At 44.6% G+C, this 19,583-nt stretch overlaps 1 protein-coding gene across 1 annotated transcript in view; it reads left to right on the top strand.

Annotated features, from left to right (window-relative positions):
* The first annotated feature begins 227 nt into the window (after positions 1–227).
* DIPK2B (divergent protein kinase domain 2B) overlaps positions 228–19,583 on the top strand; it is a 42,332-nt gene continuing 22,976 nt past the window's right edge. The window contains exons 1-2 of the mRNA XM_025468783.3: positions 228–729; positions 8,868–9,132. Of these exons, the coding sequence (XP_025324568.1) occupies positions 497–729; positions 8,868–9,132 (498 nt within the window). The 5' untranslated portion in view covers positions 228–496. The remainder of the gene's footprint in view (positions 730–8,867; positions 9,133–19,583) is intronic.

Raw genomic sequence — 19,583 nt, 5'->3', positions numbered from 1 at the left:
GTGTGTGTGTGTGTGTGTGTGTGTGTGTGTGTGTGTGAGATCCATAAGGACAGATGTGCCCAGAGCTGAAACAGTAGAGGGTGGAGGACTTCAGGATCCTTTGAAACTCCCAGGTGGAATCCAGGTCGGACACACATCCTGCATGGACCTTTCCTGCCCAGCCAGGATATCCTGTGTTTGTCGAAAGGACTGCGCAGGGAAGCCCTGACCATTGTCCTTCCCGAAATCTGCCAGTCAGCCCTTCCCCAGCGTGTGGCAGCCGCCCCAGACAGAGGAAGAGTAACTCTGGAAACGGTGTTATCAGCATCCTCCATGGACTTCCTCACCTCCTCTCCAGCCCCATTAACCCCAAGCTCCTTAGCATCCTCAAACAGAAAGTGGGGAAGCTGGGATGGGGTCAGCGCCCTGAAGCCGGCCCCCTCTCTTTTGCCAAGACCTACCTCTGCGCAGCCCTGAGTGGGCAGCTGAAGGCTGCAGCTGGAATCCCGAGCGAGAGATGGAGCCCCAGCTGGGGCCTAAGGCTGCCAGCCTCTGGCCAGGCCGGCCTGGCCTGCTGCTGTGGGTCTCAGCCCTGAGCTGTTCTTTCTCCTCGCTGGCTTCTCCCTCTCCTTCTCTGGTGCCCCGAATCAGAACCAGCTACAATTCTGGAAGGACTTTCCTCGGTCTTGATAAATGCAATGCCTGCATCGGGACATCAATTTGCAAGAAGTTCTTTAAAGAAGAAATCAGGTCAGAATCTCCATTAGATAACTCGGAGGGGCAAAATCCGGTTCCCTTCACGTGAGGATGTCCAGGAGTTTGATGAAAATGAATCGGGATGTAATTAATGGGTGGGAGCTGATGCAAAGTCATTTAATCATAGTGGTGATGGGTTGAGGTTGGGGTGGGGAGGGGTTGAGGTATGAAGCCGAATTCTAACCCTAAATGCTAAATCCAAAGTTTTCTTTTGAAGTGGGAGCTGAAAGTGTTCTTTTCTATGAATGGAGTAGCCCAGGATTATTGAGGTTACCAAGTTCATTTCTCATAAAAAGAGGGAAATAAAATTAATTAGAAGGCCTACCAAGTGCCCGACATTTTACTCTTTTTATTCACTCTGCATCACCATCCTGGAGTTAATGTTATACACTCATTACTCAGACAGTGAACATGACAAGATTAAGTGACTTGTCCCAGGTCACCACCTAGTAAGTGGCAGATCCGGGACTCAAACCAGGGCAGTTTGCTCCAAAGTTTCTGAACAAATTTTCTGATCAGAGGAAAACCTAACTTTGGTAAATGGTGATTCACATGGATCTCACCAAAGGATGGTATCGCAGTCTGGAATTAAACCTGTCAACACATAGTCAATGAGTCTTGACCACAGCCAAGACCTGGCAGGTGCTCTAGTGACATTGTTATAACTCTGGCCATTGCCCTCGAGGAGTTCGGGAGGAGGGAGCCATGTTAACAATAATAAGATAATTTGTTTATATAACAATAATAAGACCTGGTCTGATGCAGGCCAGAAGTGAAATGTAAAGGACCTCCAGGAGCTCCACGGAGGGGAATATTAATTCCAAATGGGGACCAGCGAAGGCAGTCAGAGCAATGCCTTTAAAGAATGACCTGAAATTTGGGAGAAGGGCTTAAGGTAGAAGGACCAGCTAAAGCAATGGCCCAGAGTGCGGAAAGAGGCAAAAAGCACTTAGTGGCTAGAGCATGGGGCCCATGTGGAGGCGTGGCAGAAGGAGGAGATTGGAAGAGGCAGATGGGGCAGGCGTCTTGAAAGCCATGCCAAGGATTTGAGACCCTCACCTGTGGGCCAGTGGTTCCACACCTCTTTGATACCAAAGACCCTTTGTAATAGGCTGTTTCTCCTCAGCCTTCCTCAGGGACCTATCTTAGGCATGTAAGATTTGGTGACCAAGCAAACAGCATTAATTTACAATAATTGATTTCCAATCTGTATTAACCTAAGATGTATTTGATTATCCAACTAAGTTTCTAAACAGATATAATGAATAGAAAGTATGAGTCAAAAATGTGGAACTTTTGCTAGATGGTAGATATCGTATTGATGTGGACTTTCCTCGTTAGACGTTTTTTTAAGTATTTCAAATGGTGAAAAGTTGAAAGACCTTCTCAACTGGGGAACCTCTATTTCAGGCAATGGTGAAGGAGTTTGGTGGGGTAGAGACACGATGAAATTTGTGTTTTGGAAGGATCTCCTGGAAAGTAGTGTGTAGGAAGGGGCGCCTGGGTGGTTCAGTCCATTAAGCATCTGCCTTCCGCTCAGGTCATGATCTTAGATGATCTCAGGATCCTGGGATCAAGCCCTGCATTGGGATCCCTGCTCAGTGGGGAATCTACTTCTTCCTTTCTTTCTGCCCCTCCCTCTGCTCATACTCTTTCTCAAATGAATGAATAAAACATTTTTTTAAATAATAATAATTTTTAAAAAGGAAATCAGTGTGGCAGGATGGACTGGTTGATGCTGGCAGGGGCGGCCAGATCATCCTTCCTAGTCCAGGAGAAAGGTCAGTGGGAGCAAAGCAGGGCAGGAAGGATGCCAGTCAGTTCAGCTAGAGAGTCGTTTTGCTGACCAACTCAACCCGACGGAAAGTAAAGATGGAAATGTTGAAAGTGAACGCAAGATTTCCCGCCTAAGAAATGGGGTGGAGAGGACCAAGAACATGGGTGAAATGGGGCGGATTCCTCAGAGAAAGGAAGCAGGGAGAATATGGACATATTTTCCAAGGAGGGTGAACATTATGGAATTCGACAGAAGGAGAGTTCTGGGTTCACATCCTCCTCGAGGTAACTAAACAAGAGTGTATGGATCTTACATTTGACTCTTCGCCAAGTGGCAATAAATGAAGGTTTTTCTCACCAGGCAGGTATTGGCCAAATCCAGGAAACATTTCCCCAAATAGGTTTGTGTTCCCATTCGAGTTCAGGATATTACCTCAGCTCCCTCAGAATTTATTTTCCATGTGCGCCTGAAAGGGACGTGTGCAGATACAAGCAGGAAAGCACCGGGAGGGCCAGGTTGGGGTTTAGGGCTCTCCCTGTTGAGAACGCACATTCCTGAAGCTCAAAGCAGCAGAGAGAGGCAGTGAGTGGGTCTGGGAACCTGCACTTGTTTATAGTTCTTTACAGAGTCAGCAACTGTTTCCTTATTTCAAAAGTCCTATCTGTTTATTTTAGAATTTTCAAGAAATACCAGAGAAAGCACAAAATGAAAATCATGTATAATTCCTCCACCAAGAGACACCTTGGTGTATATCCTCACCACCTTTTTCCTAAGTATGGATTTAAAATTTTTTTCAACAAAAATGTGATCATAGTGTGTATACTTTCCTGTACATTTTCATGTAACAATATGTCAGGAACACCTTTCCACATTAGTAACTGTTCTTTGACATCAGCCATAGAAACGTTTTTCTACATATGTCTCCTTTGGCAAGGGAAACAAAAGTAAAATTAAACTACTGGGACTGCACCAAAATAAAAGGCCTTTGCCCAGCGAAGGAAGCCATCAACAAAACAAAAAGGCAACCCACCAAATGGGAGAAGACAGTTGCAAATGACACATCCACAATTTTATTTCTAATGGCTTTGTGGTATTAGATTGCATTGATCAGCCACAATTTATAAAACTAATCCACTACTGTGAGACAACTAGGTTTTTTCTTCTTTTCAGTATTATAAGCAGTGTTATCTTTGAACATCCTTGTTGCTAGATTTTTGTGTGCATCAATCATAAATTCCTATGACAAACTCCCAAAAGTGGAATTTCTGGGTCACAAAATGTAGCACAGTTTTAGAAGATTTTATATATGTACATATCTCCAAATGGAGACTTCTTCTTTTTTTTTAAGATTTTATCTATTTATTCATGAGAGACACAGAAAGAGAGAGACAGAGACAGAGACACAGGCAGAGGGAGAAGCAGGCTCCATGCACCAGGAGCCCGATGTGGGATTAGATCCCGAGACTCCAGGATCACGCCCTGGGCTGAAGGCAGGCGCTAAACCACTGGGCCGCCCAGGGATCCCCCCAAATGGAGATGTCTACCCATAGTGCTCACTTCTTGCACACTCACAAATATTTCATATTACTACTATTTTTAATTTGTATTTCTTCTGAATTGAAGACTTTTTTCAAGCTTATTGGCCATTTCTATTTCTTGTTTGCTAAACTGTCCACAAGTTCATATCCGTTGCCTAAGAGTTTGTTCATCTTGTTCACCACCAAATATTTTCTCACTTCTACAAATGACTGTGATGATACCTTAGGGAAAAGCCCAGCCCAAACTCTCAGATGTTTGGCCAAAATGCTATAACCAGGGAAACATTAGCATTCCAGGAGAGGACCTCAGTAAGGATTGGACAATACTTGTTTGTCTGGCAGCAGAGAGGGAGTCTGGGAAGCTGAAGACACGTAATTGGTAGATGAATGTCATCTTTCCTTCTATCCTTTATCTTCTCTGGCAAGAATGCTAAAGATAAACTGATGCTTCCCATACCCAGCCTATAACCTTTAAACATTTCAGTGTTTTCAGTACCAGTTTTCCCATGCATTCCTTGTTGACTTTCAAATCCTGAATGAAAAAGTTAAGGGAAACCAGAGAAAAAGAGTAAACCTGATTGACATAGTCTTCCTACTAAAAACATACCTAACTGTGAAATCCTAAGTGATCACACCAACTGGCAAGATCTACCAGGAACTTATTGATCGGTATTTGTGTATGTGAAGGTAACAGGTTGGGGAGAAAGGTGGAGGTGGGGGTTATTCTGATCAGAGTCACTCCTAGGGATACCTGGGTTCTCACCAAGACAGGTGCTTTACCTCACCTTCTGTACTGTATTCACTTGACCTTACATCCCCACCTCCCACTCCCAAAGTCTTAAAGGATGTTTATTTTTTTAACGGCACTTAATTTTTATTTTTTCAAAATTTTATTTAAATTAAATTAATTAAGATATAATGTATTACTGGTTTCAGAGGTAGAGGTCAGTGATTCATTCATCAGTCTTACATAATACCCAGGATTCTAGGCACCTGGGTGGCTCAGTGGTTGAGCATCTACCGTTGGCTCAGGTCATGGTCCTGGGGTCCTGGAATCGAGTCCCACATCAGGCTCCCCTTGAAGAGCTTGCTTCTTCCTCTGCCTATGTCTCTACCTCTCTCTCTGGGTCTCTCATGAATAATAATAATAATAATAATAAAAAACCCAGTGCTCATTATATCACATGCCCTCCTTAATGTCTACCACCCAGTACCCCATGCCCCCACCCCATCCCCTCCAGCAAAAATCAGTTTGATTCCTATTATGAAGAGTCTCTTATGGTTTGCCTCCCTCTCTGATTCAGTCTAGTTCTATCCACGTCGTTGCAAATGGCAAGATTTCTTTCTTTGATGGCTGAGTAATATTCCATTGTGCATATATATATATATATATATATATATATATATACTGCATCTTCTTTATCCATTCATCAGTTGTTGGACATCTGAGTTCTTTCCGTATTTTGGCAATTATGGACATTGCTGCTATAAACATTGGGGTGCGTGTGCCCCTTCAAATCATTATTTTTGTATCCTTTCGATAAATACCTAGTAGTGCAATTGCTAAGTCATAGGGTAGTTCTGTTTTTAACTTTTTTGAGGAAACTCCATACTGTTTTCCAGAGTGGCTGCATCAGCTTGCATTCCCATCAACAGTGTAAAAGTTTCCCTTAAAGGATGTTTAAATACTTCTGAGTAGTAGAGGGCTCACAGTAAAATAAGTAAATCATTAGACCTGATTTTGCCTTCTCTTCTCCCTTGCCCTTGTCTGTCTCTTTCATTTCAGAAGATGATAGTAAGTATTGCTTTAACTCACATCCTTGAATCAATTCAGAGGCCTCAAGATCTGTAGGGCCCCAGAGCTAATGGCAAAAGCATCCACGTACACATTCAATCATCCACACATGCACCCATCCATCCATTTACCAATTCATTCAGGCATCCATCCGTGCATTCTTCACTCTGCAGCCAGCCAGCCAGCCCTCCATGTATCCCTCCACTCACTTATCATTCATCTATACATCCAAATAACCATCCATCCATCCGTCTATTCATCCATCCAACTAAAATGCATCGAGCACTAACTTGGCACCAAGCAAGCTGCTAAGCACTGAGTGATCATGTTGAAGGAAGCCCAGTCCCAGCCTTGAGGAGTTTACTTTCCACTGGGAAAACAGTGATTACACTGGGAAGGTGGAAGGAAGTATCTCAGACAAAGGGATGGGCACATGACAAGGTGAGCGGAGGTTCAGAGGCCCAAAACGATGTGGCTTTAGCCGAGAATGATCAGTGGTTTGGTGAGAACAAAGCAAGATTATAAGGGGAGCAGCAGGAGATTGGCCCAGAAAGGACGCTGTGAACTGCTCTAAGTAGTGAGAGCTTTGGGGAAGACGCTAGATATTTTAAGGGTCTTGGCAGAGCTGAGGAATGGAGAAGAGGAAAGAGAGGTGAGAAATATTTAGGAAGGCATGTCTACAGACTGTTTGGATGTAAGCATGAGGAGCATGCATGAACAAAGAGTGTTCCATTCTCATTGCGACACTGTCACTCCCCCCACACCTCCACTCTGTCCTTCATGTTGAGGGGCTGTGGCCAATTGGACCACATGACCTTTTTGCTTGCTTCCACCTCTGGAAACTATGATACTTATTGTTCATCTCTCGAACTAACAAGGAGTTTGGCCAGCCTCACTTTGAACATGCCCATGATCTCAGTTCAGAAGGAATATTAGAATACTCTGTTTGGCAATTTTCCAAATTCTAGGATTTTAACATTTTAGTGAAAAAAGAGCAGGGTTCATTTTCTCACCGACACCTTTCTGCTCGATAAAGTAGGTAATCAAAGTTGTCAGCACACACATTTTTTTCCATTCAATACCATAAATTTATTACCACTTTGAGTCGGGGAGAAGTGGCCTGTAAATCTGTGTATTTGTGCTCAGTCAGTTTTTATGGGATGCCTTGAGCCACCTCTGAATGTGCACCAGGCATCCGTTACAGGTCACCTCTCATTTCAGACCCTGTTAGCAACCCCTAATAATGTTATCTGTTCCCCAAAATGAAGTCATAAAAAGGATGTCAGGGGACCAGGAAATGGCAAAGTGCTTGAAATTGCAAGCTCTGGAGACTTGAATGCCACTTCCTCCAATCTCTGGTTGTATGACTTTGGACAAATTACTTAACTTCTCTGTGCCTCAGTTTCCTCACCTGTATGGTTACGAATAGTACTGACTTCACCAGTTTGCTGCCAGGTTTAACTGAATACTACCCACGAAGCCTCGAGCAAAGTGACTGGTGTGCTTAAGTGTTTCATACACTCGTTGCTACGATCAGTATCTAAGAGAGCTACCTATTATAAATTCTCAGTCACAGGCCTTCCAGGGGGTTGAACCCCCATGAGCAAGAGCAGTTATAAGAAACAAGCAGACAGGTCTGCCTCAGGGTCCTCTGCCCTTCCTTAACCCCTCAGAGGGGAGGATCATTTCCATGAAAATGCCCTGAAATGGACTCACTGCTAGTTTATAATGATTCATCTTTTTAAATAGATTTGTGGCAATGTCTTTGAACAGAATTCTTTGGGCCTACTTCTACTGCACTTTGAATAGTACTGCTGCATTCTGGAAGGTGCTAATTGACAGTTTCTGCTGGAGTACCTTCTCTGAGAAGCTTGCAGTCTCTTAGAGTGAAGTGGTGTCATTTAAGTGAGAAAACAAACCAGTGGAGCCTTCAGGGCCAATCCAAATGCTAATTCTTCCAAAAGTCATGATCATGAGGTGGTCCCATAATGCCCAACAATAAGAAGTTAAAGATTCTTCCTTAAATATAGAACACATCTTACTTAGAAGCTGAATTTTATTCATCAGGAAAGTAAACGTTACCTTACCAATCTTTCATACATAAATCAGAAGACTCCCCATTCTTCCCTAATGGAAATGTTGGCACGCAGCCAGAAGAATGGAGAAAAGGCTCAAGGTGGCGCCCAGAAGACCAGCAAGTGGTCATAGACCAGTGCTGCTCCCCTGGGGAGGATTAAGGACCAAGCAGGCTGTTGTGTGGAATTATACACCTCTTGGATCCCAGGGGGCTTTGAATTTGGTGACCATTTAGCAGCCACTGTTCCCTGTGACTTGGTTGGTACAGATGTCTTAAATCTTTGGACAGAAAGGAAAATTGATGGGGCTGTGTAGGGTGAAGTATGGAGAGGCAGAGCTCCGCCAGAAGCCTCTTCTCGAACTATGGTTCCAAGACCCAGCCATTTGAGGGTGGGCTGTTTCTAGAACCAGGGTAGAGAAGGGGAAAGATCATGGGCTCTGCTGACATAGGGCCCTGCGTTTGCCTCTCTGCTTGGCAACATATTGTTGGAGCTTAGGCAAGGTCCTTAAGCTTTATAGGCCTCAGTTTCTCCATCTGTAAAGTGGGGACAGGGTATGAGGAGAATCTAAGGTACCAGCATGTGTAAAGCTGCTGTCTGTACAAGGAGAAGAAGCCAGAAAGCCATGGCTAGCCCTGCTGTGCCAGCTGCATGACAAGGATCAAGTTTGTGTCTGGCTTGTATCTCCCTCACCTTTTGTGACATCAAAGGTTTACTTCCCTGAGTTTGGGGAAACAAAAATTGTCTTCTCTCCGAAAGAGTCTGGAACGCCCCAGGCTAAGGAGGAGAAATGGGACAGACGGGATGCTGTCCCCTGTCTCCTTGTCCCTCAAGGCTCTGCTGGCTCTGGCAGTACAGCTGGTCCCTCCTTGTCCGCCCCCCCCACACACACACCCAGACTTCATCCCTCCAGCTCCAGCCAGATCCTAAAAGGGTTCTTCTTCCAGGTTTGACAGCTGGCTGGCCTCCCACCTCGAACTGCCTCCCGACTACTTGCCTTCTTACCCTGCAAATTACTCAGATGATTCCAAAACCTGGCGCCCTGTGGAGGTCTCCAGGCTGGTGAGCAAACAGCAAAGCGACATCTCAGACAGGAGAATCTGCGCCTCTGCGGCAGCCCCGAAGACCTGCAGCATCGAGCGCATCCTGCGGAAAACCGGGAGGTTCCAGAAGTGGCTGCAGGCCAAGCGCCTCACACCGGACCTGGTGCAGGTGAGTGTGCGGCCCAGGGCCGGAGACAAGGAGGCGGGGGTGGAGGGAGGTGTCTCTTCTCGTCTCACCAGCTCCAAGTAGGGAAAAACAGTCACCGTTTGTCTGCAGTGGGACCAAACAATGTCACGGAGCAGGGTGGCTTGTGACAAGACGGTAACTAGACGGCTTCGATGATAGGGACCCTTCCCCTTGTCACCCATCGGTCTCGGCAGCTATTCGGGAAACAGGTTCCTGCTGCTCCCTCTGTTCTCAGGAACTGATGGGAGGACCCTCCCCAACCCTCCCCCTGCCGGGGTTTTGGTTCACCTGCGGCCTTCTTGGGGGACCCTTGCCAACCTCCCAACTGTGTCCTCTCTTGGAAGCTCTCACATACACCCCGCGTCACCATCCAGAGAGCCCACTTGGAAAATCAGCTCCCTCATCAGTTTCCCAGCACGGAGAAGAACCAATCCTGAGTCATGGGAGAGGCGGCCTCTGATAATACAGCCCCCCCCTTCCCACCTGAGGGCTCCCACTCCCTCCCACGAGGAGGCGGCCTCCGGAACTTGAGCACATCACTGGTGCATCGTATCCTGCATTCGTCCCCACTACCCCGGCTTCTTCCTCCAGACCAGCACAACCACCTACCTCCACACACACACCCCCGCTGGGCCCCTTCTGCTGAAGACGCCCCCTCAGAGGACTGGGGAGTGACTCATCTGCAACAGAAGTGGGAAGGAGAGGCTCACCCAGCCTCCCTGCCGTGACAAGGTTGGAGGGCTTGAACTGGCCCTCTGGGTGGGTGGGGGTGCTGAGGCTGCTTCTTGCACTCCCCAGGCCACAAGCCCCCTGCGCATGGACTTCTGAGCGCCCAGACCTTCCCTGGGCCTCTGCAAGATGAGGGGCACAGAGCAAAGATATCTCATCCATGTCACAGGGCCATCTGGCTTTGCTCTCAGGTGATGGGAAACTGCTTTGCCATCAGGAGGAATTGAGCTGCCGGTAACAGGGCTGCCATCTGACACCGAGCCTTCCAGTGGGAACCCTTTGCACTCTACCCTCTATGAATGTCTCGGCCATGGCGTGGGAGAGAATGAGCCAGGGGAAGTCACGCTGGGCCCAGGCCGGGGAGGTGGTGGCAGGATCCAACATACGGGTCTTGGAGTTGGTGCAGGAGACCTGAAGTGGAGGCCCAGGTGGAAAGAACCCCAGTGGGGGCTGCTCAACACTTGGCAGTGTCCAACAACACAGGGCAGATAACAAAGCCCTCGCCATGGTCCACACCGTAGGTGTGATCCCTCTGTCACCTCTCTTTGTGCATCTGCAGAATGACCCTCTGCACACTGGCCTCGGTACCTGCCACAGGCCATTTGCAGGCTGGCCGCAGCACAGGAAGAACCAATATGAGACCTTTTCTGCTTTGCCTCAAATATGTGCTCAGCAACAAATAGAAGTCCGCGGGAAGAGCAAAACAAGATACACAAGGAATTGTTTCAGAACCGCTTGAAAATCCCATCACCTCTTTCCGCCCCCATCATTATCAGGTCCCATGCCGAAGGACACAGTTCCCTGCAGACACTGGTTCTAGACGAGCTCTACTTGAGAGCTGGACAACATACCAAAGGACATCCTGGTGTTCAGGATATCCTTGAGATCCCACAGAAAGTGGCCGGCCTGACATGAGGCTTTGAAATCAGGAAGGCTCCCTCTTTCCTTCAGCTTCTAGAGATTTCCATAATAACAACACAGTGGGGATTATCCCAGCGGGCCTGGCAAGGCCAATGGCAACCTGCTCCATACATCTAGTGTCACCTACCATGATGAGTGGTACAGACCAAAGATCTCTGGGACCTGCCTAGACACTATGCCTGAGTCCCGGCTCCACCACTAAATTCTGTGGCAACACGAGGAAGAGCAGAGACCCAGGAAGACCCTCTGGTCAACAAGTTTCAACATTGTGCTTTATCTTGGGGACACAGAGATAAATCTGACACAAGCTCCACTTCCAAGAGCCTGTGGCCCACTAGCGAGGACAGGTCAGAGCACAAACCACCACAACGCAACATAGTGCATGTTATGATGACACTCGGTAAGGGAAGAAAGGACAACCTATTGATTGGGTCCTTCACTCATTAACCAGTTGACCCTGCATGCAAGCCCAGGACTTTCTCACTCTGCCCCGACGTCCCTCCACCCAAACTGGGTTGTGGGGAAGAGGGCTTGTGAACCATCCATAAGAGCCTCCCGGCTCTCCTATTCTTTGACGTGGTATGACTGCTTCACTTATTATCGAACAAATCCTGATGGTGCCTACTATCAGCAGGTGTTGTGCCGTGTGCCTTGATGTCCTATTTCTCCAAGGGTGGCAAATAGTGCCTGCTCTACCTGAGTCGGGCATCCTCACGATCTTACACAGAGGAAGATGCTTTAGAAGAAGCCCATCGCCACAGACATGCATGGCAACGTTATTGTAACAAGAGGAGCCCTTTCGTCGGTGTGTTGTGCTAAAATTTGCTCAACCGAATTTGTCCTCTCGCATGAACATGCAGCCAAAAAAGCTATCTTTCTTTCTGCCAGAAACAGATCCATTAACAACACCCCGTTAAGACACATCCAAAGCCACAACAATTTCACTTTTCTGCTGACTCAGCTTTTCATCCCCACCAGAGGTTTTTCCTTTCCTTATAAAACAAACAAACAAAAAACAACCGCAGAAAAATATCAGCATTTTATAAATGCTGAACAAACCCCATGTTTTCTCTATCTACCAAAGCCCAAGGTTATTGGCATCCCATTTGGCACCACCTCCTCCCTCTCTTATCCTCCTTTCCAGAGACACTTTGCCCTTAGGATTCCACAGAATGCCCTCGGTGTTCTGCAGCCTTTCCCTCCAAGGCCTCATCCCTCATCCAGGCAGCACCCAAACTCCTGCACTTCTCTTCTTAGCGAAAACTCGCCTCCCAGACAGTTTCAAATGGATCCATCATCACCAAAGGTGGTGGGGTTGGGGATAGGGGGTGGCGGCTAGGAACTCACCTACTCTTCCCAAGAGACTTGAAAAATGAGCGTTCAGGGACACCTGGGCAGCGTCTGCGTCTGCCTTCGGCTCAGGTCATGATCCCAGGGTCTGGGATCAAGCCCCACATTGGGCTCCCCGCGGGAAGCCTGCTTCTCCCTCTGCCTGAGTCTCTGCCGCCCTCTCCATGTCTCTCCTGAATAAATAAATAAAATCTTAAAAAGAAAGAAAGAAAGAAAAGTGAGTGTTCAGGCAAAAACTTGAACCTTCACAGCAGCACTCTTCACAAGAGCCAATAGGTGGAAGCGACCCACACATCCCTCAACTGAGGCATGAATAAACAAAACATGTTATATCCATACAGTGGAATATTATTTGACCGTAAAAAAGAATGAGGTACTGCCTACTACAACATGGATGAGCCTGAGAACCATTAAGCTAAGTGAGGGGAGCCAGGTGCTAAAAGACAAATATTGGAGGATTCCATTTATAGGAAATATCTAGAAGAGGTAAATCCATAGATACAGAAAGCAGATTAGCGGTTGCCAGGAGCTGAGGGGGAGAATTAAGAGTGAATGTTTAATGGGTACCGGGTTTTTCTTTTGGGGGTGATGGAAAAATTCTGGAGTTAGAGAGTAGTGACAGTTGTACAACCTTGTGAGTATACAAAAAGCCATTGAATTACATAACCTTAAAATGGTTAGAATGGTCAATTGTATGGTATGTGAATTTCACCTCAACTTAAAAAATAAAAAAGGAAGAATAAGCCCCAAAGAAATTGCACCAATCCTGTGATTTCATTCCCTAGAAGACCCGAGACATGATGGGCAGCTAATCCAATAATTTAATTCATGCCAAGATGTGAACAGCTAATAGCATTTCACTGTTAGCCCTCCAAGAAACCATTTGTGTGTAAAGCCGATATGGTAATACTCGTACTCCTCCAGCCCCTGACTATCTTGCACCTTCCTGATACATCCCTGCATTCTTCTCCCCTGCCCACAAAATCCAGATGTGCCCCCCCCCCTCCGACCAGAATCCTTCTTGGTGATGTTCTGAGCAAGTAGCCCATTTCTGGGTGATGGTTCATGATATCTGCCCGCCCCGGGAATTCTCTAGATCATGACTTGAATGGTGTTCTCTGATTTTCTCAAAAGCCACTTTCCGACAGGGATGTGAGCCAAGACCCTCCAGAGTGTGCGTCTGTGTGTGTGTGTGCTGGTGCATGTGTGGGGAAAGAGAGAGGGGCCATGAGAAACACAGATTCGCTCAGAGAACTGGCAAGGGAGAGAGAGAAACAGTCAAAGAAATGAAAGAAAATTTAAGACAGGGGACATGTGAACAGCATGGGGCCCTCAGAACCTTGACTATGAGTTCTGCTTCTGAATAAATAAAGTCAGCTTGGATGAAAAGCCCTAGTGGCCACCATCAGAGGCTGAGCCAGGGAGTCCGTGGCTTCCTCTCCTGCAGGACCAAGTGCTGCTTTGTATTAAGGACACTCTCGAAATAAGTCAGTCAGAGAAGGACAAACATTATATGGTCTCATTCATTTGGGGAATATAAAAAATAGTGAAAGGGAATAAAGGGTAAAGGAGAGAAAATGGGTGGGAAATATCAGAGAGGGTGACAGAACATGAGAGACTCCTAACTCTGGGAAACGAAGAAGGGGTGGTAGAAGGGGAGGTGGAAGGGGGATTGGGGTGACTGGGTGACGGGCACTGAGGGGGACACTTGACAGGATGACCACTGGATGATATGCTATATGTTGGCAAATCGAAATCAGAAGAAGAAGAAGAAGAAGAAGAAAAGAAGAAGAAGAAGAAGAAGAAGAAGAAGAAGAAGAAGAAGAAGAAGAAGAAGAAGAAGAAGAAGAAGAAGAAGAAGAAGAAGAAGAAGAAGAAGAAGAAGAAGAAGAAGACACTCTCTTGAGCCAGGGAGGCAGCGAGGGACCAGAAATCAGCCAGAGGGTGAAACAATGCAGTGTGTGTGTGTGTGTGTGTGTGTGTGTGTGTGTGTGTGACTTATGCTAATAAAACCCTGACTTTCCTCCTAAAAACTACATTATTCTGATGGGAATACCCTACAGCCTAAATTACTAGCCCACAGATAGAAGCAGAGCCAAGAACACCACCCAGTTTATTACGATTGCTTGTTCGAAAAACCACAAAGAAGGCTTCCTCTGCTATTATGCCAAACGCAAAGAGGCAGCAACCCTCGGCGGTGCGTGGCTAATCGGAGGAAAACACATATCCCCCATCCCCTCAACTACCAGCTGCTTCTGACAATGTTCTAAACACAGACCCTATTTTTCCCTGGCGTGGGAACGGATTCCATGGACGGAAGGCCTTTTATCCCACTAGATGGCAGTAGAGAGTGTTCAGGCAGCTTCCTTCAAACAAGGATGGCTGGCAATTTTACTTCCTCTGCTTCGGTTTTGTTTTTGTTTTTAAGAAAGAATTTTAAAAATACAAATAAAAATAAATAAAATGAAGAAAAGAGAGAGATAATGAAAGGCAATAAGCAAATTAAGCAAAATGCACGTTGACCATTTAACCAGGATAGGGTTGTAGAGGTAAATACTTAACTAAATTTCATTTTTGCTTGAATTTAATTCAATAATACTTAAGAGGGTGTTTGCAGGACCTATGCTAGGCCCCAGGCCCACACCTAAGGGTGTGGAGACAAGGTCCCTGCACTCTGGGAGATGACACCCCGCTGGGGCAGGGACCCATTGTGATAGGAGACAGGGTATGATAATGTGTATGCATGAAGATGAAAATCTTGTATGAGAGTCACAGCTAGTTTTCAGACAATAAATATTTTAACCTCTCACAAGCTACCAGGTCAAGGACCCTTCTTCCAAAAAGCTACATTTGTTTTTAGTTTTTTTTGTGTGTTTTTTTTAAGAACATGTCCAGCTTGATGCTGGAAAAAGAAAAGCAGCTAATGGGTGGCCATTCCATTTTCATATTGATCTAATATGGGAGTCAACGAAGAAATGAGCATTAATGGAAAAGGAAATGTGAGCTACGGAAAGTGCCTGGCCAGTCCCACATAGGCCAGCATTCCCAGAACATCAGCACACACCCTCTGGCTAAACCGTCTTTGGAGATAAGAGGTCCTTCTAGGGTACACTGTGATCGTGAGTCCCTGCTCCCCATGACCCTTGGGAAGTAGTCACGGCGCTTTGTTCGTTGCCCATGGGAGTTTCAGGAGCCAACTGGAGCGAGATCACAGCCTGGATCTGAGCCCCGCCCAATCCACTTTCTCCTTCCAGTCACGGAAATTGGCAGTTGAAACAACGAGGACTTTGAATCATGGTATTTGTTGACGGTTACAACCACGAAGACTTCATCATCTCTGCATGTATGGCGAACACGAATTGTGATAGAGACTAAGCTATTAATTTCCAGGCCTCTGTTTCATCAGAGGCTCATAGAAAAGGGACGAACAGATTGCTCAGCCTGTCTCCTAAAATGAATCCTAAATTATTCCTGATGGACCATGAGTGAAAAGAAGACAGTGAGAGGTGTTCCCCACCGTGGTTGGGCAATTAAAGAGGCAAGAAAAGACTCCGGAAAGGTAGACGTGAGATGAGTCCCCAGAGGTTCCTTCCTGATGAGCTCAAATGCAGAATAGAGAAAGCCTGCAGCCCAGGCATAGCTGAAGGCTGGGCAGCCGTCAAGAGGGACCAGCCAAAGCAGGCTCTGCTATCACACGTGCTGAGCTTTCCCTGAACTTGGATGTTGGCCAGCCAAACCCGTTCTTAAATAAACCAAGCCTCCTTTGTTCTTGCTATGATTTCTTCCTTTGCTATTTCAGTATCCCTATTTTGTAATCTGCTGGAACAAATGCTTTTGCTTGGTTCAGAGGCCTGAGCATTGGCTGTGCCTCTGCATACATCCACATAATATGAAGTCCACAGAGGTTAAACTATATAGTCTATAACAGACATCTATAAGGACATTCATTCGAAAAAAAAAAAGAATGATGAAACTTATATATTGCTTGTGTTCTAGAAACAGTTTCTTGGACCACAAAACCTCTCACCAAATTTTAAAAAGTAGAAATACCACAGACCACTTTCTCTGATTAAAAGGCAATAGCATTAGACAGTAACGGTAATCAAACAAGAGAGGAGAAAAAAGAACCCTACCAAAGTCTGGAATTTGCTTTTGAGCCACAAAGCAAATAACTGAAATTGTAATTGTATCAAGAAAAGAACAATAACAAGAACTCTGTATACCCCCAATCTATGATTTAACCTTTGCCAAATCACTACTCGGAGGGAAACTGGAAGCCAGTCCAGTGTCGTATTAGGCGGCTGTCAGTACAAGTCTGGTCATTGATATGGAGAAATAATACACAAAAAGGTATAAAAGTGAGGAATGAATGTCACTGCGGTCCTGACTCAGGGCCACCTATTGTTTCACCTAACAATAAAAAAATGTCCAGTTTTGCTAGCCCTTTTCCCTAAGGGTCTTCCATTCTATGGAAGACTTGATTTGTAAGCCTTTTCAGTGAATTAAGTGCAAAATAAATGTATTTATCCCTGATTTATATATTATACAGCAAACCACAGAGCAATGTAGCAACCTGTGAAACATCAAGATAGATTTCTACCCACTGAACCATACATGTGTCATAGACTCTTGGAGTTGAATAAACTTGAAAGCTTACCAATGGAAACTCTCGAAATATTTGCATCCTTCATCTTACCATACAAAAAGGGGAACTCACCACCTTCAGAAGATAGCCTATTCCTTCTTTGAACAGAAAAAATCATCAGAAAGTTCATCTCAAATCTGGCTTCTTGTAGCTTTCACTCATTTAAATTATTAAATTCTTTTTACTCCTTGGCATTGCGTATGACATTTCCCCCTCCCATATGTTTGCCCCCTCGATTCTGGCTTCCTAGTCTAGGTAATCCCCAATTCCCTTTTCCATCCAGGTCATTCCTCTCAAATCAATGCATATTAAACATTGTGGCAGCTAAAACCCTTGCTACAGCCAGATTTTAGTTTTCAAGAACAGAGCCTTTTATTTATCCTGTTAAATATGATCTTCTTTTAAATCCATTACTCTAAGAGCCTGTCATCTTGATTCTGTTCCTTATTGTAGTCACTATCTTCCCAACTACATATCACCATCTTGTGTTGATGAACACAATTTTTATCTAGGTCCTAGTCATAAATAAAAATGTTAAACAGAACAGGGAGAAAGAGAAAGTATTCTTTCTCTATGGGGATTAATCTGTTAAGTCTCATTACTGTTGAATGCCTCACTAAAGTCTATATATTCCATTTCTCAAATTAAAAATCAAATAATCAAGTCAGAGAAAAAAAGTGAAGTTAGTTTAAAATGATTTGATTAAATCAATCTTATATCGTAAAAGATAGCTATTTTCAAAGGTTTTAAATCAAAGGAGAAATTATATACTTAAATGCAAAGATCTTAAGTGTACAGCTAGGTAAAGTTTCGCATGTGTTCACCCATGTAACCATGATCCACATCAAGATCGTGAACATTTCCAACCCCTCAGAAGGCTCTTTCATGTCACCTCCCTAAAAAGAGCCCCCGCCAAAGGTAACCAACGGTACTATTTTCTTGAGACTTTCCCGGGTTTAGCACTGAAAGACCCACATCCCAGGAAACCTCTCAATCCCAAGCAAAGTGGAACCATTGATCACCCTATCCGCTCCAATGGTAGCCACTGTTCTGACTTAAATCACCATGAATTAGTTTTGCCTGGTTTTAAACTTCATTTAAATGAAATAGCACGGTATATACTCAGCATGGTGTCATGCTAATTATCCATGTTGTTGCATGAATCAGTAGTTGGGGGGTTTTTCATCACAGTATAATATTCCGCTGTGTGATGATGTCACTATTCATTCCACTGTTGATGAACATTTGGGTTGTATTTATCTTGGGCGATTGCAAATGAAAGCTGCTACAAACATTCTTATATATGTCAATTGGCGAACATAAACAGACTTATGGAAGTAAAGTATCATGCTGATGATAGCATGTACATAGGGACTCATTTTAGTAGATATTGCCGGTTTTCCAAAGTAGTTGTACTGATTTCCTCCTATAAGCAAAGAAAGAAGGAGTTCCATTGTTCCACATTTCCATCAACACTTAAAATCATTAGCTTTTCTTTTCTTGTCCTCCTGGTGGATGTCTGGCAGTAATTCATTGTATGATTTGAATTGGTATTTTTCTCAAGACTAATAATATAGAGACTCTCTTCACATACTTTTTGGCTGCTTTGGTTTCATCTTTTGTAAAATGCTGAGTTAACTTGTCCATTTTTTTACTGGGTCATCTGCCTTTCTTACTGTTTGTAAAAGTTACATTTATATTCTAAGTTAAGAGCTCTTTGTTGGATATATGTCATATTACAAATGTCTTTTCCCAATCCACACCTTGGCATTTCACTTTTCACTCTCTTGTTTTTTTAAAGAATTTTATTTATTTATTTATTCATTCATTCATTCATTCATTCATTCATGAAAGACACACAGAGAGAGAAGCAGAGACCTAGGCAGAGAGAGAAGCAGGCTCCATGCAGGAAGCCTGATGTGGGACTCGATCCCGGGACTCCAGGATCACACCCTGGGCCAAAGGCAGGCGCACAACCACTAAGCCACCCAGGTGCCCCCCTTTTCACTCTCTTAATAGTATCTTTTGATGAACTGAAATTCTTCATTTCAATGTAGTCCATTTATTCACTGTTTAAGATTAATGGCTTTAGTGTCCTGATTATCCCATGGTCATAAAAATATTCCTTTGTTTACTTCTAGAAGCTTCCATGAATTATCTCTCATACATAGCCCACTAATCATATGCTCTGATGTGCCCAGTTTGGTGTTAAATCCAATCAGTAAGTTCTTAATTTCGGATACTGTCTTTTGTATTTCTAAATGTAATCTGTTTTTTTTAAATAGATTCCAATTCTCTGTTGAAATTCTCTCTTAATTTTTCCTCTTTTCCCTTAAAAATCTTAATCCAAGTTACTTTGACTTCCATACTTGCTAACTCTGGATTATCTCTTCTTCTCCTTCTGCTTCTGCTGGTTGTTTTCCTTTTTCTTGATAGCCAATTAGTTTTTCTTGCTTCTTCACATTTTTTTGGTTAATTTTTTATTGTACACTGGATTTTAAGGATAATACATGGTAGAGGTTCTGAAATACATTATCTTCCTCTAAAGATTGCTTTCATTCTACCAGCCAATTACATTGCTCACAGATTACCAAAATCCAGCGTTTCCCAATCTCAGAGCTATGAACATTTTGGGTCAGATTATTCTTTGTTGGGAGGATGAAGGTGAGGCTGTCCTGTGCATTGTAAGATGGTTAGCGGCATCCTTGGGCCCCACCCACTAAACACCAGTAGCATCACAACCTCCAATTGTGACAATTCAAAATGTCTCCGGCTGTTGCAAATCATC

Source organism: Canis lupus, chromosome X (genome assembly GCF_003254725.2).
Source record: "Canis lupus dingo isolate Sandy chromosome X, ASM325472v2, whole genome shotgun sequence".
NCBI lineage: Eukaryota > Metazoa > Chordata > Mammalia > Carnivora > Canidae > Canis > Canis lupus.
Note: the sequence above shows the minus strand (reverse complement) of the source record. Positions and strands in the feature narration are given on the sequence as shown.